Source organism: Aquarana catesbeiana, linkage group LG05 (genome assembly GCF_042186555.1).
Source record: "Aquarana catesbeiana isolate 2022-GZ linkage group LG05, ASM4218655v1, whole genome shotgun sequence".
Taxonomy (NCBI): domain Eukaryota; kingdom Metazoa; phylum Chordata; class Amphibia; order Anura; family Ranidae; genus Aquarana; species Aquarana catesbeiana.
The window spans coordinates 357249818-357270692 of record NC_133328.1 but is presented as its reverse complement, the minus strand read 5'-3'; the positions used below and the strand labels follow the sequence as shown (position 1 = coordinate 357270692).

The 20875-nt window shown below is 40.7% G+C and overlaps 1 protein-coding gene across 2 annotated transcripts in view; it reads left to right on the top strand.

Moving 5' to 3' along the window:
* The window catches only part of DROSHA (drosha ribonuclease III), a 651577-nt gene that overhangs the window by 148890 nt on the left and 481812 nt on the right, over positions 1-20875 (top strand). For both annotated transcript variants that reach the window (XM_073630893.1, XM_073630892.1), the window contains exon 7: positions 18746-18826. In XM_073630893.1, the coding sequence (XP_073486994.1) occupies positions 18746-18826 (81 nt within the window). The remainder of the gene's footprint in view (positions 1-18745; positions 18827-20875) is intronic.

Below are 20875 nucleotides of genomic sequence, written 5' to 3'. Positions count from 1 at the left end.
GTACTTGCTTGAGAGAACTGGTGCAGACAAGTCCTGATTACATGCTGCATATTTTCTGCCTATCCGAGGGGCATGTTCATCTGTAAGTAGATACACCCCTGGATGATTAGCAGTTCACTTTAAAAGTGTTATTATCTGCTTGTATGCAGGAACAGCATTATATACGTACTTGCAAATTTATTGCTTAAATTGCTTGTTTTTAAAGTACATGTTTGAAAAACATGAGCATGGGTACATTTTAGGGAGTTGTATCTCCAATATAGTGCATATGTGTTTGCTATCTTGCAGGTCTAAGTATAGGACTAACTGCAGTTGGGCAGGTGCTTGCTTACAAACTTGCTAAAAAGCACAGTTGCTAAAACGCACACAGTTGCTAAAAACGCACACAGATGCTGAAACGCACAGTTGCTAGAAACGCACAGTTGCTAGAAACGCACAGTTGCTAGAAACGCACAGTTGCTGAAACGCACAGTTGCTAAAAAATGCCCAGTTGCTAAGACACACAGATGCTGAAACGCATAGTTGCTGAGGCACACGGTTGCTGAAGATAACTGTTGTTACCAGTTCACATGTTTGCATAAAAATACATGGTCATGGGTGTACAAAATGCATGATAATGTTTGTATAGATATACATGGTTCTTACATTGTCGCACAAGGATGCTTGATCGCACAAGGATGCTTGCTCACACAAGGATGCTTAATCACATAAAGATGCTTGATCACACAAGGGTACTTCAGCGCACAAGGATGCTTGATCACGCAGAGGGGCTTGATTGCATAAGGTTGCTTGATTGCATAAAGATGCTGGATCGCATAAGGATGCATGATCGCCTAAAGTTGCATGATCGCCTAGATATGCATGGTTGCATAATGAGGCATGTTAATACATGTTTACTTAAATATACATGATTCCTCATCACATGGGAATGCATGTCTGCATAGATATGTGTTGCGTAATGTTTCATAACACATTTCATAAACACATGCTTGCTTTGCAAAGATGCTTGTTCCATGGCACGTGCTATATGAATGCGGGGATACAGCACACACTTTTAATATTTTTTTGCCATGCTTAAGGGCAAAAGCCTACAGTCCCAAGGCCTCCTTGTGATGGGTCGCCCCCGCTCGATCAAGATGGGGGGTAGACTTTTGTCGTTTTTAACAGGGGCTTGGCAAGTAGACATCCTTGACGGATGGATCATCTATGTTGGTAGTCATTGGCTACTCCCCAAAGACCCAATGAAGAGAAGGTCTTTATTTCTGGCGCTAGACCGCTACGGGCGGCCCTCCCCTCTGGCCCAAAGGGGAACCCGCTCACCGGCAGGCTAAGCCAGGTACCGCATGGGCCCCGCCACCCTTTACCCGGGCGGGCACCCCTCGCGAGGGGGGGCGTCCGGCCGAGCGCTCGGACGCTCACGGCCGAGTAGGGATTGATGTCTCAGGGTGTAATCACAGAGACCCCCTCAGAAGAGCAGAGTATGTGGTTTTATTCAAATCTCCTCACGGTGTTGAAACCGATTGGAGATGTCAGACTCATTTTAGATCGCAAAGATCTGAATCACTTTCTAAACATCCGCTCTTTTCGCATGAATCCACCCTACGGGGAGGAGAAGTTCTAGCATCAATAGACATCGAAGATGCATATCTACATGTGCCAATTTTCCCCGCTTATCAGAAGTTCTGTGTTTTGCGGTAGAACAGCGCCACTTGCAGTTTGTGGCCTTGCCCTTTGGGTTAACCATCGTTTCCCGGGTATTTACAAAAGTTTTGGCCCCAGCACTAGTAAGACTAAGAGGCCAGGGTATAGCAGTAATGGCATACCTTGATCTACCAGCAGCTGGTCATCTGTCAGTGGCATGGTTAAACCAAGAAGTGTCCAGTATAGTCACTTATCTGGAACACCTGGGCTGGATTCTCAACCTAGAAAAATCATCCCTACGGCCAGTAAAAAGGCTGGAGTACTTGGGTCTAGTTATAGACACAACCCACAAGAAAGTGTTTTTTACCCCAGGCAAAAGTTTGCGCTATAAGAGAACTGGTTCACATGGTCAGGACAAGGGTGAGTCCTTCCATTCGCCTTTGCATGAGGAGGTTAGGGAAGATGGTAGCCTCATTCCAGGCTACTGCAAAACAGTGTTCTATCTGTTTGGAGCAGGAAAAACCAGGACTTGGATTACCCGATGAGTTTGACTCCAAGCGCACACCAGTGTCTCAATTGATGGTTGTAAACCGACAACTTGCAGAAGGTAAAAACCTTCATACCTGTTACCTGGAGAGTAGTGATGACCAATGCCAGCCTCTTAGGCTGGGGAGCTGTCTTAGAAGGGAACTCTGTCCAGGGGAAGTGGTCGGAGTCCGAAAGGGCCTTGCCCATCAACATTCTAGAAATTTGGGCGGCACGTCTAGCCCTAAGGGCCTGAACAAGCAGATTACGAAACTATCCTGTCCAGATTCAGTCTGTCAATGCCACGGCCGTAGCCTATATCAATCACCAAGGCAGTACCAAAAGTCATGCCGCCCAGAAAGAGGTAAGCCATATTCTGGCTTGGGCAGAAGAGCATGTTCCTTTCCCGTCTTCGGTGTTTATCCCAGGAGTGGAAAATTTGCAGGCAAATTTCTTGAGTCGCCAGCAATTGCTTCCTGGAGAATGGCCTCTGCATCCCGACTTTTTTCTTGCCATACGTTAGAAGTGGGGTACCCTGGACGTGGACTTATTAGCGTCCAGGTTCAACAGAAAACTGGACAACTTTGTGTCAAGGACAAGGGATCTGCTCACTTGCGGGACAGATGCCTTAGTGACTCAATGGGATCTATTCTCACTGATTTATGCATTTTCTCCAGTTTGCTTGCTTCCACAGGTTAAAAGAGGAACGGAAGCTAGTAATCTTAGTTGCTCTGGCTTGGCCTAGGAGATCCTGGTATGCGGAGATCATGAGGATGGCAGTAGAGGATCCTTGGACTCTTCCGTAGCGCCTGGACCTGCTTTTGCAAGGGCCAATGTTCCACCCTGCCTTACAAGCGCTACATTTGACGGTTTGGCTGTTGAGACCCTCGTTCTAGGACGTTGGGGGCTTTCAGGCTCAGTGGTAACTACCCTGATTAATGCAAGGAAGCTGGTCTCTAGGGCTATTTACTATAGGATCTGGAAGGCCTATGTCTCCTAGTGCGGAAACAGGGGTTGGCATCCTCACAAGTATGTCATAAGTAGAATTCTCACCTTCTTACAGTTAGGAATAGAGATGAAACTAGCCTTGAATTCTATCAAAGGTCAACTCTCGGCCTTGTCAGTTTTTTTTTTTTTTTTTCCAAAAACCTCTGGCTTCGCATTCCTTAGTTCGGGCCTTTATACAGGGAGTATTGCTTATAAACCCACCAGTTAAACCACCTCTGTGCATTTAAACCTGGTCTTGTCAGTTCTTCAGGAGTCTCCCTTTGAACCAATGTGTGATGCTCCATTTGTACTTGTCACAAGGAAATTTGTATTTTTGGTTGCAATAACCTCCGCAAGAAGAGTTTCTGAAGTTGGCAGCTTTCTCTTGTAGAGAGCCATACTTGATCATTCATAACGATAAGGTGGTCTTACGTCCTCGTCCGTCCTTTTTTTTTCTAAGGTAGCATCCAGTTTTTATGTGAACCAGGATATTTATCTACCTTCATTTTTTCCAGAACCATGTTGTGCAGAGGAAAATTTACTACACTCCTTTGATGTAGTAAGAGCGGTTCATTTCTGTCTGGAAGCAACTGCTCAGATACGAAAAACTGACACTTTGTTACCAGAAGGCCCCAGAAGGGGGCCAGCAATTGACCATCTCTAGGTGGATCTGTCAGGTCATTATTCAGGCCTATGATTTAAAAGAGAAAATTCCGCCTTTTTTCGTCCAAGAGCACACTCTACCAGGGCAGTTAGTGTCTCTTGGGCAGTTCATCATCAAGCCTCCATGGCTCAGGTTTGTACGGCTGCCACATGGTCATCAGTACATACATTCACAAAAATTCTATCAAGTGGATGTAGGTCAGCAAGAGGATGCCGCCTTCGGGCGCAGTGTTCTGCAGGCAGCAGTATAGGTCCTCACGTCTGACGGAGGTCTGCATTTGTTGTTTTGTGTCCCCCTCCCCTCAGATAGCATTGCTTTGGGACATCCCATTCAGTAATTAATATGGTGCTCTGTGTCCCGTTATGTACGATAAAGAAAATAGGATTTTTATAACAGCTTACCTGTAAACATTGTTTAAAATGCAAGTCCAGGTTTTTTTTTAATCAATGCTTACTTTGGTAACTCATGTTTAAGTCACGTTTTAGTCACGTTTTGTTTACAGGCGTTTTTAATAGAGATACATTTTTGACTAATTAAAAAAAAAAAATTAAAAACGCTCCTAAACGAAAACGCGGCACATGAACGCAGCAAAACAGATGTTTTTAAAAGTTGTTTACTATCTGTCAAGTTAAATCATTCAGGGGAGGTTTTAAAACGTCCCGTGTACTTTAAGCCTTATGGTTTCTTTGGTGCCATTTTATTATTTGATCCTACAAATACATTATTACTTTAGTGTGGCATTCTTTGGGTTTTTAGATCAAAATGCCTGTAAATTTGTAACTTTGTAAATGTTTTGTTAAACGCCTCTTAAAAAAACAAAACAAAAACATACCGACTGTTAATTAGATCAGATTCTCTATATAAACCCAGAAAAGTGGGAGGTTAGGTTGAGTTTGCTCCTTTGTTTTAGATTCTCCCTTTTTTTTTTAAACTCACCGCATAAGCTGGGAGTCTGTTACAACCATCATCTGTTCTTTTGGTAAAATAATACTTTCTAAGGTTCCTTCTGCTAGTTTGAGAGCATTTTTGTCAACTGATCCTGTGTGATAGAACTTCCTATATATAGTATACAAGCAACACATGCTAGGTGTTGATTTACTGCCGTAATTACTGTTTATATGTTTTTGTGTGTTTTAAAAAAATGAAAAGAATTTCCAGTTTAAAAACTGGCAATACATGTAACAAGAATTAAGACATCTGAGATTCGAAGATGACAAGTGCCAAGGCTTTAAAAAGACATAACTTATTGTAGAGGCAAGTATATTTTCTACTTAATGGGGCTGGTTTACATCAAATGGATCAAAGAAGCAAAAGTGGAACTCTTGCCAATAGCAAGTATTTCTTTAGCTTTGAAATGAAGCAAAGGATGTAATTGGTTGCTATGGGCAGCTACTCCAGTATTCTTTGCTCCAGCTTTTGTAAATTAGTCATGGTGTCTAAGGTATGCGACTGATGTTATATAAAGCAAATATAAGAAAATTGTCTCTAAGAATCTCAAGAGGGCACCAGATTATTATATATTCTTCCAAAATAACTGTAGGAGCTAGTTTATAAAATAATTAAACCTATATATACATATATGTGTATATGATTATTCCTGTATCAAGCTGAAAACTGAAGCAAGCAAAGATACACCACTGTTGTTCTCTAAACACAAACTTTCATGGAGGAGTGCCACGGTTCAATAAAGCGAGTCCGTTTGAAGCATCTATGTAATTAAGCAATTTCCCGACTCAAGGGCCCCTTTATATATTCATGGCATAGGCATTCTCCACTGTCACAGAGCTGGTACAGATCCATTGGAAAACTTCTCAGCAGGTTGGTAGACTTGAAGTCAATGGGCACAACAAGGAATTCCGGAAGGCTGCATTGGAGACAAGTGTAACCTGTTTAAACAAATAGAAAATGTGCTTCCATTAGTCAATTCTAATCACTGCTCGCTTACCCCCTGAGTTACAATCTGAATCTTCACCTTCAACGCCCTGACCCTGCAGTTTAGACATCCAAAGGAGTTAAGGTCTTGAGGGTCCTGTTCTATAATGGTAAATTTCCATCATTCGATGAATTGGAAATTAAGTATAACCTTCCTGATACCTTTTTTGATATATTTACAGTATCACAAAAGTGAGTACACCCCTCACATTTTTGTAAATATTTTAATATATCTTTTTATATGACAACACTGAAGATATGACACTTTGCTACAATGCAAAGTAGTGAGTGTACAGCTTGTATAACAGTGTAAATTTGCTCTCCACTCAAAATAACTCAACACACAGCCATTAATGTCTAAACTGCTGGCAACAAAAGTGAATACACCGCTAAGTGAAAATGTCCAAATTGGGCCCAATTAGCCATTTTCCCTCCCAGGTGTCATGTGACTCGTTAGTGTAACAAGGTCTCAAGTGTGAATGGGGAGCAGGAAGTTCAACATGGCACCTCGTGGCAAAGAATTGTTGCTCTACATAAAGGTGCCTTAGGCTATAAAAAGATTGGCAAGACCCTGAAACTGAGCTGAAGCACAGTGACCAGGAACATACAGCAGTTTGACAGGACAGGTTCCACTCAGATCAGGCCTTGCCATGGTTGACCAAAGAAGTTGAGTGCACTTGTTGAGCGTTATATCCAGAGGTTGTCTTTGGGAAATAAACGTATGAGTGCTGTCAGCATTGCTGCAGAGGTTGAAGGGGTGGGGGGTCAGCCTGTCAGTGCTCAGACCATATGCCGCACACTGCATCAAATTGGTCTGCATGGCTGTCGTCCCAGAAGGAAGCCTCTTCTAAAGATGATGCACAAGAAAGCCCGCAAACAGTTTGCTGAAGACAAGCAGACTAAGGACGTGGATTACTTGAACCATGTCCTGTGGTCTAAGACCAAGATAAACGTATTTGTTTCATATGGTGTCAAACGTGTGTGGTGGCAACCAGGTGAGGAGTACAAAGACAAGTGTGTCTTGCCTACAGTCAAGCATGGTGGGAGTGTCGTGGTCTGGGGCTGCATGAGTGCTGCCGTCACTGGGGAGCTAAAGTTCATTGAGGGAACCATGAATGCCAACATGTACTGTGACATACTGAAGCAAAGCGTGATACCCTCCCTTCGAACCCAAATACACCTCCAAGACGACCACTGATGGACTGGCTAAGCATGTCTCCAGACCTAAACCCTATTGAGCATCTGTGGGGCATCCTCAAATGGAAGGTGGAGGAGCACAAGGTCTCTAACATCCACCAGCTCTGTGATGTCGTCATGGAGGAGTGGAAGAAGACCCCAGTGGCAACCTGTGAAGCTCTGGTGAACTCCATGCCCAAGTGAGTTAAGGCAGTGCTGGAAAATAATGGTACCCACACAAAACATTGACACTTTGGACCCCATTTTGATATCTTCACTTAGGGGTGTACTCACTTTTGTTGCCAGTGGTTTAGACATTAATAGCTGTGTGTTGAGTTATTTTGAGGGGACAGGAAATTTACACTGTTATACAAGCTGTACACTCACTACTTTACATTGTAGCAAAGTGTAATTTCTTCAGCGTTGTCACATGAAAAGATATAATAAAAAATTTACAAAAACGTGAGGGATGTACTCACTTTTGTGAGATACTGTAACTACACCATGCTTGTACCTGCCAGTTTAATCTAGCATTACTCCGTAATATCATCCACCAGCACCGAAGTGCTTTTGCGTGATGAAGAGCTACAGAAGGCCCACCCAACGACGTATAAGGTTTTCAATAGCCCACCCCACGTGGCTTAGATAAATGTAGGGAAGCCTGGACTCTAGACCTGCCCCCCCTTGATAATGATGACTGGGATAACACTTTCCAGTATCTGTTTAATTGTTTAACTTCAACTAGAGATAGGTTTGTGAAAGATTTCGGCCAGAGATAGGCTACTTACAATGATAGAGGATGTCTCTCTAAATTTGACAAAGTCTGGTCCCCATGGCTTGAGAGCTCCAATACAGCATTTTAAACCCATGCATATCCTCCTTAATGTATCATGGTTTGAGGGATGTCCTGTCTGCTGTATGTGGGCCCCTATAGCTGACTTTATGTTTATTCACAGAAGGCATCCTCTGCTGTTTTTAGGCTTTATAATATCATTTGACTTTTTTTCGTATCATTGCAGCAGTAGACCTGGGCTTACATCTGTGGTTAAATATAGTGGAACTTGACTATTGATATTTCTCCTCTTACCTCTGTTGGTGACATTTAATGGACTGTTTGGTGAAATGAAGCACAACTGACTTTTAAGTTAGTGCAATAGCACTAGTTCAACGTTTTGTTCTGGTTTTGTAAACATCTGTAAAATTTAATAAAATGGAATTTATAAAAAAATAACAAATAGAAAAAATGCAAAGTCACCAGCACACCAAGCAAATGTTCATCAACTATGTCAAATAAGACAAAGAATATTGACATTTCAGGGCCTCATAGGGTCCCTTCTTCAAAGTAACATAGTGACCATGAACAATATTTCCTGTGACGAGCGCCCTAACATCAAGAAAAGGATGTCTCTATCAGACCTCGCTAGGTTGACAACAATATCATCAACCAAAGAAATTTACAAAGTAATTGATCCAAACTCTGGGACCTGTCCAAATCACAAAGGTATCAGCTATGTAGCTCGGCCAAATTTTGAAATACGTAAAGTGTGGGGAAGAGAAGTTGTACTTTTCCGCCAACAGATTTGCATAAAGCTGACAGCGGAACTGCCCATTTCAATATACCTTCTGTGAATATAAAGACCAAAGAAATAAACAGGAAGGGTATAGTAACATATACCCTATATTACCAAAAGTATTGGGACACCTGCCTTTACACGCACATGAACTTTAATGAAAAACAGATTTGCATAAAAGCTGACAGCGGAACTGCCCATTGCAATACCCCTTGTGTGAATATATAGACCAAAGAAATAAACACGCAAATGAACTTTAATGGCATCCCAGTCTTAGGACGTCAGGTTCAATATTGAGCTGGCCCACCCTTTGCAACTATAACAGCTTCAGCTCTTCTGGGAAGGCTGTCTATGGGAATGTCTTACCATTCTTCTAGAAGCGCATTTGTGAGTTCAGGCACTGATTTAGATCAGAAGGCCTGGCTCACAGTCTCTGCTCTAATTCATCCCAAAGGTTTTATATCGGGTTGACATGCAGGCCAGTCAAGTTCCTTCACCCCAAACTTGCTCACCATGTCTTTATGGACCTTGCTTTGTGCATTGGTCCAAATAATTTGGTGAAGGGAGGATTATGGTGTGGGGTGGTTTTTTCAGGGGTTGGGCTTGGCCCCTTAGTTTCAGTGAAGGGAACTCTTAAGTGCAGTGTTGTGCAGTCATGTTGGAACAGGAAGGGGCCAAAATGTCTTGGTATACTAATGCCTTAAGAGTTCCCTTCACTGAAACTAAGGGGCCAAGCCCAACCCCTGGAAAACAACTTCACAACATAATCCCCCCTCCACCAAATAATTTGGACCAGTGCACAAAGTAAGGCCCATAAAGACATGGATGAGCAAGATGGTATTGTTAGCAACGCAGAAAGGAGAGTACCCTTGTAACCAACAGAAGCCAGTCTTCTAAAAAGACCAGTTAAACAAATCAGGTCCAAATGGCTTGCACGCAAGAGTCCTCAAGGAACTTGGCCAGGTCATTGCTAGACCATTATTCCTAATCTTTAAGGAAAGTGTACTGACTGGAATGGTACCAGCGGATTGGTGAAAAGCTAACTTGGTACCAATAATCAAGAACAGGCTGAGATAAATACCTGGAAACGACAGGCCTGTCAGCTTTAACATCAATAGTTTGTAAACTATTGGAGGGGATGATAAGGGGATCCAAGAATTGGCTGTTAAAAATAGAATCATTGCTAGCATGGGTTTATGAAGGATTGCTCCTTCCAGACCAACATATTAATACTGTATTCTATGACTAATTTGGATAAAGGAAGGCAGGTGGATGTAGTGTATCTAGACTTCGCCAAAGCATTTGACACAGCACCCCATAAACGATTAATCTACAAATTTAAGTCTGTTGGCGTTGACAATCATATATGTACCTGGATAGAAAACTGGTTACAGGGGCGCGTCCAGAGGGTGGTGATCAATGGTGTACCATCTGAATGGTCTGAAGTTGTAATGTGTACCCCAGGGCTGTTTAACTTGTTGGGATAAATATTTCAATCTCAGTGTTTGCTGATGATGTAAAGCTGAGCAACTTCACAACAGGATATAGAAACTTTAAAGGAAGATGTCGATAAAATGGATGGGTGGTCACACACATGGCAAATTAGGTTCAGTTTAGGGAAATGTAAAGTAATGCACTTGGGGGCTAAAAATATTAATACAAGCAACACGCACATGCGCAGTAGGAAACCTGCTGTGAAGCTTGAATGCTTCACTGACGGTTTCCCCTACTTATATTGCAGGGGCCTGCATCTGAAGCAGATTGACGAATCAGCACGGGGTCCAGACATTGAGAGATCCCTGGACAGGTAAATGTCCTTATAATAAAAATCAGCAGCTACAGTATTTGTAGCTGCTGACTTTTTTATTATTAACAGACTGGAGCTCCTCTTTAACCACTTGCCGACCAGCCGCCGTAATTATATTGCAGCAGGTCGTCTCTTCTGCGCTAACCGATGTATCGGTACGTCAGTTCGTGCATGTGAGATTGTGGGCGCGTGCGCCCGCTGCGTGCCGTGAGAGCTCACCCACAGTCCGGCGGACTGAAGGCTGCATGCAATCTCTGTATACAAAGGCAGAACGGGGATCTGCCATTGTAAACAAGATGTCCCCTGCCGTTCTGACAGGGGACATCTCAGAGATCTACTGTTCCCAGTGATTGGGAACAGCTATCTCTATCATGTCCCAGGTAGCCCATCCCCCCTACAGTTAGAACACTTTGAGGGAACACATTTAACCCCTTGATCACCCCTAGTGTTAACCCCTTCCCTGCCAGTGTCATTTATACATTGATTAGTGCATTTTTATAGCACTGATCAATGTAATAATGTCACTGGTCCCCAAAAAGTGTAATTTGGGGTCAGATATGTCGCCACAATGTTGCAGTCCCGCTAAATATCGCAAATCACTGCCATTACCAGTAAAATAAATAAAAGTCCCTACATCTATCCCATAAAACACGATAACTTTTGCGCAAGCCAAAAATATGTAGAGGAATATATATTGGCATGAACTGATGAAAAAAAAATTTTTTTTTATATAATTATTTTTTATTGGATATGTATTATAGCAAATTTTTTTTTTCAAAATTGTCACTCTTTTTGTTTATAGCGCAAAAAATAAAAACCGCAGAGGTGATCAAATACCATCAAAAGAAAGCTCTATTTGTGGGAATAGAGGTACAGTGTCGCACGACCGCGCAATTGTCAGTTAAAGCGACGCAGTGCTGTATCGCAAAAAATGGCCTGTCATTAAGGGGGGAAATGCTTCTGGGGCTTAAGTGGTTAACCACCTCAATACAGGGCACTTTCACCCCCTTCCTGCCCAGGCCATTTTTCAGCTTTCAGCGCTGTCACAATTTGAATGACATTTGCGTAGTCATGTAACACTGTACCCAAATTAATTTTTAATCATTTTCTTCAAACAAACAGAGCTTTCTTTTGGTGGTATTTAATCACTGCTGGGTTTTTTATTTTTTTACAAAAAAAAAGAAAAAAAAAGACCGAAAATTTTGAAAAGAACATTTTTTTCTTAGTTTCTGTCAGTAAATTTTTAAAAGTTATTTTTCTCCTTCACTGATGTGCGCTGATGAGGCGGCACTGATAGGCTACACTGATGGGCACTGATTAGGAGGCACTATTATGGAGCACTGATAGGCACCAATGGGTGGCACTGATGGGAATTGATAGGCACCACTGATGAACAGGCACTGATGGACAGTAAAAGGCAACAGTGACTGGCACCAGTAATGGACATTTATTTGTGTCACTGATGGACACTGATTGGTGGCACTCATGAGCATTGATTGTTGGCACTCATGGGCACTGATTGGTGGCACTTCTGGGGCTTTACTGTAATCAGGGTACTGATGATCAATGCCCTGATTACATGCCCTGTTCTCCCCTGCAAGGAAATGCTGCTGATTGTCAGTGTGAGGCAAGGAGAGACGATTAAGGGCACTTCCTGTATTTACATGTGACCGGCTGTGATTGGATACAGCCGATCACATTGTTAAAGAGCTGCGTCAGCGGCTCTTTGCAGAGACCGGGGCTGTGTCGTGTCCTAGCAGCATGGAGAGGTCGCCGTGCTGCTCACCCCCGGAGGTGCACGAGATCAGCCGTTCGGGTGTGCCGTCATATGACGTCCACCAACAACGACAGCCGCACCGTCCCTCCATCATTTGAGTGTAGAGGTCAGTAGTAAGTAAAAGGGTTTAGGTGCAAGTAACGCATGGTGCATGGGTCAGGAGAAAATAACACAGAGTGCAGGAACCACAAGGGGATATTGCAGAATGCAAGTACCAGGAGTAAATATTGCAGAGTGCAGTGGCCAGGAGTAAGTATTGCAACATGCGGGGGGCCAGGAGTGAGTATTGCAGGGAGCAGGGGTCAGAAGTATTACAGAATGCCGGGTTTGGGAATACATATTGCAGAGTGCAGGGGTTGGGAGTGAGTATTGCAGCAAGCAGGCGTCTGGAGTAATTATTGCAGAGTTCAGGGGTTGGGAATATGTAAGCAGATTGCAGGGATCAGGAATAAGTATTGCAAGGTTCAGGGGTCAGGAGTGTATAACACAAAATGCAGAGTTCAGTTGTATGTAATGCAGAGTACAGGGGTTAGGAGTAAGTAATTCAGAATGCAGGGGTCAGTAGTATGTAACTCAGAGGTCATGAGTAAGTAACACAGAATTCAGAGGGTTAGTTGTGAGTAATATAGAGTGCAGGGATCAGTACCACAGCACAAAATCCCCCCTTCCTTTTCTATTGTAAAATGTACTCACTGACCTCAAATGCCTGACAGAGTGAGGGAAGTTTCCCCAGGTATCCCTTTCTGTTGTGTCCTATCACACGTCAGAGTCAAAGAGAAGCCTAGGACTTTAGCTTTGAGAGGCGGCATTATGAGGTTGGTCACGATCTACGTAGTCAAAGGGTTGCTGATCCCTACCCCAATGTGATCCCTAACACTAATTAACTCCTGTAGATTTTTCTTTTGTGCCACTGGACTGAAATACTGATTTTATGTAAATATGTATTTCAGTCCTGTATGTCAGTATGCAGTTATCACCTTAAAATGTATTTTTCCTTTACTGAAATGTTTTGGTACATACTTGTTTTGATGTTAATTTAGTACTTAAAAACATTTTTGCAAAACTGTGAAGTTAAGATTACACCGTGTAATGAATCTCGTTTCCCTTCTTTGTAAGAAGTAACTCCTAAATGTATGATAATGAGAAAATTACTATTTTATAGCATTGAAAACATGCCAGTAAGATTCAGTAATTCTCCTGAAATTAATGCTAATAGTTATTTAAGTACTTTAATATAAATTCTGACTTGTTTTATGTATTTTATTTTATTATCCAAGATTTCTGCATTCATAATTGAACAAAAAAAAAAATACTACAAGTTTATTCTGCATGAGTTCCATATTCATGTTAATACAGTGTAAACAAGAACATGTGCAAGGATTTCCTCTTTTAATTAGGAGTAACATTCAGAAACTTTATGAGAGACTAAAAATCTTTAATGTGTTTTTACCCCAAAAAATATTTATTTTTGCCAAATGCCAGAGAGTTAAGGTGATTGTAAACCCTTACCTATATCCAGAGTGGTGGTTAGCCTCAGATGATAAATAGAGATTAAATAAAATCCTCCTACATAAATTGTACCTGTTTATCTGCAGCCACATCTGATCTACATCTGTTTAAAGAGGAACTGCAGTCTGCTCACATCATTTGTAATAAAAACATCTTTGCCATTCTGAAGCTTCCCTACAACCACTTTGCATATTATTTTATACATACTGTGATTCTGTACTTGCCAAATATGCTGCAGAAATCTCCCTTCACTAAGTCTGGCTGCATCCGTTTTAACTGTGGGCAGCTGAAGCTGCTCCCTGTTCACTTCCTGGATTTACACAGACACAGAGGCACACCGCCAGCTCTGCAGCTCTCATTGGCCCTCATATGGATCACCCCACCCCTCCCTTCCTGGCAAACTCTCATTAAAGTGAGAGAGAGCTGTGCCTGGTGTCATACGCTTAGGCTAATGACCAGACAAGAAAGAAGTGGGATGTATAAGGTATTTACTGTCAGAAAAAAAAATGTTTTCCTATCCAAAGTTAAAACAACAAGGGCAGAAGATTTAATAGATGGAAAGTTAAAAAAAAGTCTCAAGGTCTGCTTTAAAGTCCAGAAGCTACACATCTTTTCTGAGCTTCCAGAGGCAGGGAATCTGACTTCGCACACTGCACAGCTCGAAGAGGAGAGCTGAATTCAGTGGGTAAAGGACACACCCCCTCTACACAATCTCCTAAGGAAGCATGCACAACTGAGGCTGTCAATAACAGTCTGTCTGCTGGAAGCCCCATACCCCTCAATTCCTTGGAGTGGGCACAACCTGACATAAATGACTCCTCCCGATAGCAGAGGAACTAGACTGAAGACAGAAATCAGACTCAGTGCTTTGGGTTGAGGCATGTATACACTATAGTAGGATATGCTTTGTTTATTTTTTTTTTTATGTCAGAGGTTTACAACCACTTTAAACCATCTGACTGTTTAATCTCAGGGACTCTGTAGGTGAAATCTGCTGAGAGCCCCCGCATCCTTTTGGATTTTTTGTACTTATTTTATATTATAGAAATTGCAAGAGAACTTGCTGATCATGCAAAGGTGGGCAGGAGCACCTTAAACTACCAAGCAGAAAGGAAAACTTTTTATTTGACAGGGAGGGCTCTTTGAAAAAGCTGTTGTAAGTGTAAACGTGTAAGAGTAGTGTTCTGTACCATATATAAAAAAAATGAAAACTAAAAGATATTTTCTACAGTCCATATGTGTGGTGAGTCCCTCATAATATAGCGAGAGCTCACAAAAATCCTTCAAGACTCCACCGTCAACTAAAAGAAAACACTTTTAGGACCCTATAATGTGTTTTTGTGTTTTATAGCAGTGTTTTTGTCATCTAATGCCTTTTTTCAGTGAGTATACACTTGAGTTCAGAAAATTCATTTTCATTGCAAATTTTTGGGTGCGGTATTCCCAGTGTGAGTTTGTGAGCATTGCAGCACAAAAAGTTTAATCCCATAGCAGTGATGTTCTCGGAATAATAGTAACTTGCTCAATTTGCCTTAATTTGAGTTTTATATCATTTTCCAAGGACCTTTGCAGCCCGATTGAGTATGGCTTTTAAATATATCAGGAAACATGAGGTCTTCTTTATAGATGACTTGGTACCGCAAATCTCATTTTCAGCTTGCCAGCAGCTTTCTGGAATTTAGAACAGTTGTTGAAATTTTTTTCTTTAAAGCCACTGGTCACAAACATATTTTTGACATGACTTCATATTAAATATATTTAGGTGGAAAGGAACAGTATCTACATCACAGATAATGCAACAAATGTAAAGGTAGTTAAGAAGCAGGAAGCTCAGAGCTGAACACTTTCTTTCCCTTCTGAAATTGGGTGATAATTGGTAAATCAAATATATTTACTCTTAGTTATTTGGTCTCTGTGCTTACATGTATATTGCATGACAATATACAATACCTTCTATGTATTCTACTTTTTCTTCCCCAAAGGAATGTAAACAAGTCAATGATTGACATCATTGTTGAACAGCATAATTTTTCCTGATTTTGTAAATGTCCTTGTAAACAGACTTTCTTTCTTGCCCATTGAGGGATACAGAAATTCAGAAGCGTTTAGGTTATACTGCAATTTACAGGAGTTTGAGACACTGTTAAAAATCGTAAGACAGCCCTCATATAACCGTTTCTCTACCCAGCATGCCTTAGCTTTTTTTTTTTTAGCTAGTGTCCTTTGACGTTGGACACATTTTAAAATGTGTTTTTTCTAGCCTTCCTTGCTTTGTAAAATGTTTTCCGTTGCAACTTCAACTAAGATTCCTCGCTACAGTACTGCCTGATCTGGTCTCTACAGCTCTAACCACTTTTGGCTTCTTTGCTGACAACAAACAGCTTTCTGTCCCCAGAGGCTCTAAGTGTGTTCCCTTCTAATGCTTGTTTTTAAAACTCTTGAGGCCTTAGGTTAAACCGATTCTGTGGGCTCAGTTAACATCTCTGATTCAGATCCAGACTCCCGACAGTAAATCTGTAATGTGACTGTTTTTGAGGCACTTCAATCTTCTGCCATTGACTCAGATTTACAGAGGGGGGTTTCAAGCCCCATTGATTTATTGCATAATACCCTGCACCTGGAAGGTCACCCAACTGTTTCAATCCTTGGATCTTTTAGAGCTTTTACAGCTTTTCACTGTACCTGCTATTTGAGCCTTCCCTCTATGTGGACTGGACACACCCTGAAGGGTTCTGGGCCCTAGTATGTGAGAACTCCTTTAATTCAGTGGTTTGTTCCTACAGTTGATACACTAGTGACCAACCTTGACAGGAGCTCTACTAAATTGGCTGAGGGTCTCCTCACTTTTTGGGATTCCACTGAATAGCAGTTAAGAGAAGGGTCTAGGAACACCCTGGCATAATCAATTGATCCCTTCAAGCAAAAGGTGTGGTCTCTTTACCCCACCATAGATGGCCTCTCTTGCTGGGGTGTCCCCATACCAGAGGTTTAAGTCTATTTTTTTTTAGGACAAATGGTTCTCTTTGAGGGTCACACTGTGAATTGGCTTTCTTACCTAGACTTCATTGTGCATTCTCTAGATGTTGTAGGACACACCAGGGAAGGTTTGTGAGTTTTCCCTGTGCCCGGGCAAGTGGGCTGGTTTTTACTATGGACAACACTGAGAGTAATACTGTTGATGCTGTCTTCCTTAGAGACAGTACATTGACATCTGGCTCTCCGCAAGCAGTTGTTTCCACCCTGAAGGGAGACATTTTTGCACATGGGTGCTCCCTAATTCTTGCATGGCAGGAAAAAAATCATTGCTGGAGGTCTGTGTTCTTCAGTAGATTTTCAGCAGGCAGAACACACTGGGATACTCACCCACTTGAGGATAGAATACATATTTTTTTGGAACGTGATCACCTGCGGATAGGTCCTCTTTCCATTGCTGATCTGAAAGCTCTTGAAGAATCTCTTCCAAAACCCTTTCCCAGTTTTTAATCAGATGAATGTTCTTAGCATTGTTGATCCGTTATTAGGTGGTTTACCTGTTTGGCTTACAATTTTTATTTTTTTTGCCAGTGTCCCAATTCGCTGTAGGTGACAGTATAACCCAACTGTTTTTGAATTTCCGTGCCCCACAATGGATTCAAAGAAAAATATTTTTTGCTAAGCACAAAAATGTTACTTTTGATTAGAAAGCCTGTAACTGTACATGCCTAAGGTTATGGTTCAGGGATTTGATATATGATACAAATTGTAGTAACAATTTCTATACAGTAAATTTGACACAGACTCTGTGCTTATCATAACAATTTGTTATCATAACAAAATACATAAGGTTAGTGTCAGTTAAAACAGAATTTTATAATATTTAGTAGATCAAAAAATTTAATTTTGTTCATAATTTTTATATGAAAGTACACCTTTGAAATTTCTTGTAAAAGTGTAATTTCCTTGCTTCCCAATTGGTCCTTTATTTTAATGGGTGACAACACTGAACAAAGAGAGTGCAGAAGCAGATGGGACCAAGTTCAACTTTAAAGGGAAAAGAACAGTTTTAAAATTAACTTTAGCTGCCTATGTCACTTGATCATGTTGAAATGTGAATTGCTCAAGTTTGTGAAATATTCACTGCTCATAAATACATAAGTGGAATAAAGGCTGTGTTTAATGGCACAGCATGAAGATAAATTTTGTACAAATGAGTAGCCAAAGTCAGACAGACACTGACGTTTGTCTTAGGCTTAATGTACACGTGACGTTTTAAAACCTCCCCTGAACAATTTAACTTGACAGATAGTAAACGATGTTTAAAATTTTGCCACGTTTACATGCCACGTTTAGCTGCGTTTTCTTTTAAGAGCGTTACCAATTTTTTAAATTTTTTTTTTTTCAAATAGTCAAAAATGTATCTCCATTAAAAATGCCTGTTAACGAAACACGGCTAAACGTGAGTTACTGCGTTTACAAGCTGTTACAGGCATTTGGCGATTTAAATGCCTCTGAACATCCGTCCTGAATGCATTTTTTTGCTTTCCAAAAAATGCTTCTAAACTCAACTGTCTAGAAAGGACTATAAACAACCCTGTGTACATGTACTGATAAGATAAAACAGAGGAGAGTTCAGGGGAAGCTGAAAAAAAAAAATACCCAACTGCTCCTAAATGTCCGTTTACTAGGAGCAGTGTACATGAAGCTTTAGTGTGACTATACTTAGTAGATTACCGCACATTAATGATTCTCATTCTGAGTAGCTTCAATTAAATTTAAATCCTTTTATTTCTGTGATACATTTTTAAAATCACACAAACACACATATATGCATTTTCTAAAATTAATACTTTGGCCAGCCAATCAAGAGCAAGACTCATTCTAAATGTGATAGCTATTCAACATAATCACAACTGTTATTATTTGTCTAAAAAAAAAAAAAAAAAAAAATGGAAAAAAAAAGAGCCTCCACAGATCACAGCACCAATTCACTATAAGTTAATATCTTAATTATGTCATTTAATAGGAAGGATATATTTATAATTGAGTTCTCTTGCTCCATACACCTGCAAATTCTTAATTAATCTGTTGAAAATCATGGAGTGTGTTCAGCAGGGGTAGATGATGTAAATTGCTGTCTGAATTATTGCTATCCTTGAACACGTGTTTTCTTTTGTCAGATGAATGATGGCCCCCTGTGTAAGTGCAGCATTAAAGCCAGAAATACAGGAATCCGACACAGCTTTTATCCTGGAGAAGAGGTAAATGCAGTCCCTCATAACTAGTTTCTTTTGCCTTTAAAAAAAAAAAAACCTTTGCCTCAGTCAGGCATGTTGTTTTTTTTTGACTGATGTATGTTTTCATGTCACCACTCTATATAAGTTCCCTGTGTCATTTCACTCAATCTCACTTCAGGGAAGAAACTGTTATTTATTGCTGCTATAAAACACAAAAACATCTTTATATTTTTCTGTAATAGCAGAAAAATCTTCTGTATTTCTTTAACCACTTAAGGACCGAACCTCTTTTTGGCACTTGTTGTTTACAAGTTAAAAATCATTTTTTTTTGCTAGAAAATTACTTAGAACCCCAAACATTATATATTTTCTTTCATACACCCTGGAGAATAAAATGGCGGTCGTTGCAATACTTTGTCACACCGTATTTGCGCAGCGGTCTTACAAGCAAATTTTTTTGGAAAAAATACACTTTCTTGACTTAAATAAGACAACAGTAAAGTTGGCCCAATTTTATTTTTATATTGGGAAATATAATGTTACGGCAAGTAAATTGATACCCAACATGTCACGCTTCAAAATTACACCCGCTCTTGGAATGGCGACAAACTTTGACCCTTTAAAATCTCTATACAATGTTTTACAGGTTTTCCAGTCTGGAGTTACAGAGGACATCTAGTGCTAGAATTATTGCTCACGCTTGAATGATTGCGGTGATACCTCACGTGTGGTTTGAACACAGTTTTCATATGTGGGCGCAACTTACGTATGCGTTCCCTTCTGCGAGCTTGGCGAGATGGGGCACTGTAAATTTTTTTTTTTAAATTTATTTTACTTTTTAATTTTTACACTGTCCTTTTTAAAAAAAAAATTCGATTCACTTTTATTCCTATTACAAGGAATGTAAAAATCCCTTGTCATAGAAAAAAAGCATGACAAGACCTCTTAAATGTGAGATCTGGATCCAAAAAACCTCCAATCTCACATTTACACTTAAATGCAAAAAAAAAAAATTCCCTTTAAGACAATTGGGCGGAAGTGACGTTTGATAGGGCGCTATCGTCTCCGCCGCTACTGACAGCTCCGGTAAGCGGAGAGACCACTTTTCTCCTAAAGAGGGCCACCCACCGTTTCTGAAATATCGGGGTTAGGGCAACTAGCTGCTGCCATAACAATGGTATTTAGCATCAAAGTACCGACGTACAGCTACTGTGGTTAAAGTAAAAAAAAAACAATTAAGTACTGTCCGTGATACTTTTTTAATTTGCACTAACATACCATTTTTCAGGACACGCTTTCGGGGTATGTCCCCTTCTTCAAGGTCCCAGCAGTACACTTTGAAGAAGGGGACATACCCCGAAAGTTTGTCCTGAAAAATCGTATGTTAGTGCAAATAAAAAAAAGTATCATGGACAGTACTCAATTGTTTCCATTGCAAGTGCACCAATATGGCTACAATCACTTCAAGTTTTAAAGTAAAGGCAATAAGTTTTTAAGTTTTGGAAAGCGTGGACAGAGAATAGAATACCCGGCAGATTTTCTATAGCCGTCTGTGCCCCTGTTATGGAATTTTATTATCTATATATATCCTGTTTACTGTTATCACGAGAATGAAGGTGAAAGCAAATTGGAATTTTTGGGTTGTCACCAGAGCTGGAATACAAGGGAAATCTCCCAATGGGATTCCCAATGGACACAGATGTGTAAAAAAAAAAAAAAAAAATTATACCCCCCACCCTTTACCCAAGATGGAAATAAATCTTTTACCTTCTACCCGAAGAGCAGATCCAGGAAACAAGTGAGCAGAAGCTGATTTTTAACCAGCATTGCAGCTATGCCAGTCAAAAGTCAGAACTCCTACTCAATAATCCATTTCAGACAGATTTTATATGTGAAGTTACATTTGACGTCTGACTGTAGAATTTTAGTGATTGTAAAGTCTCATTTTTTTTCTATGAAAATAATAAACCTGGTAAACTTACCACCTCTGTGCAGTGGATTTGCACAGAGAACCCCGAATCCCCCTCTTCTCAGGTCCCTCTTCTGTGCTCCTGGCCCCTCCCTCCTTTTGAG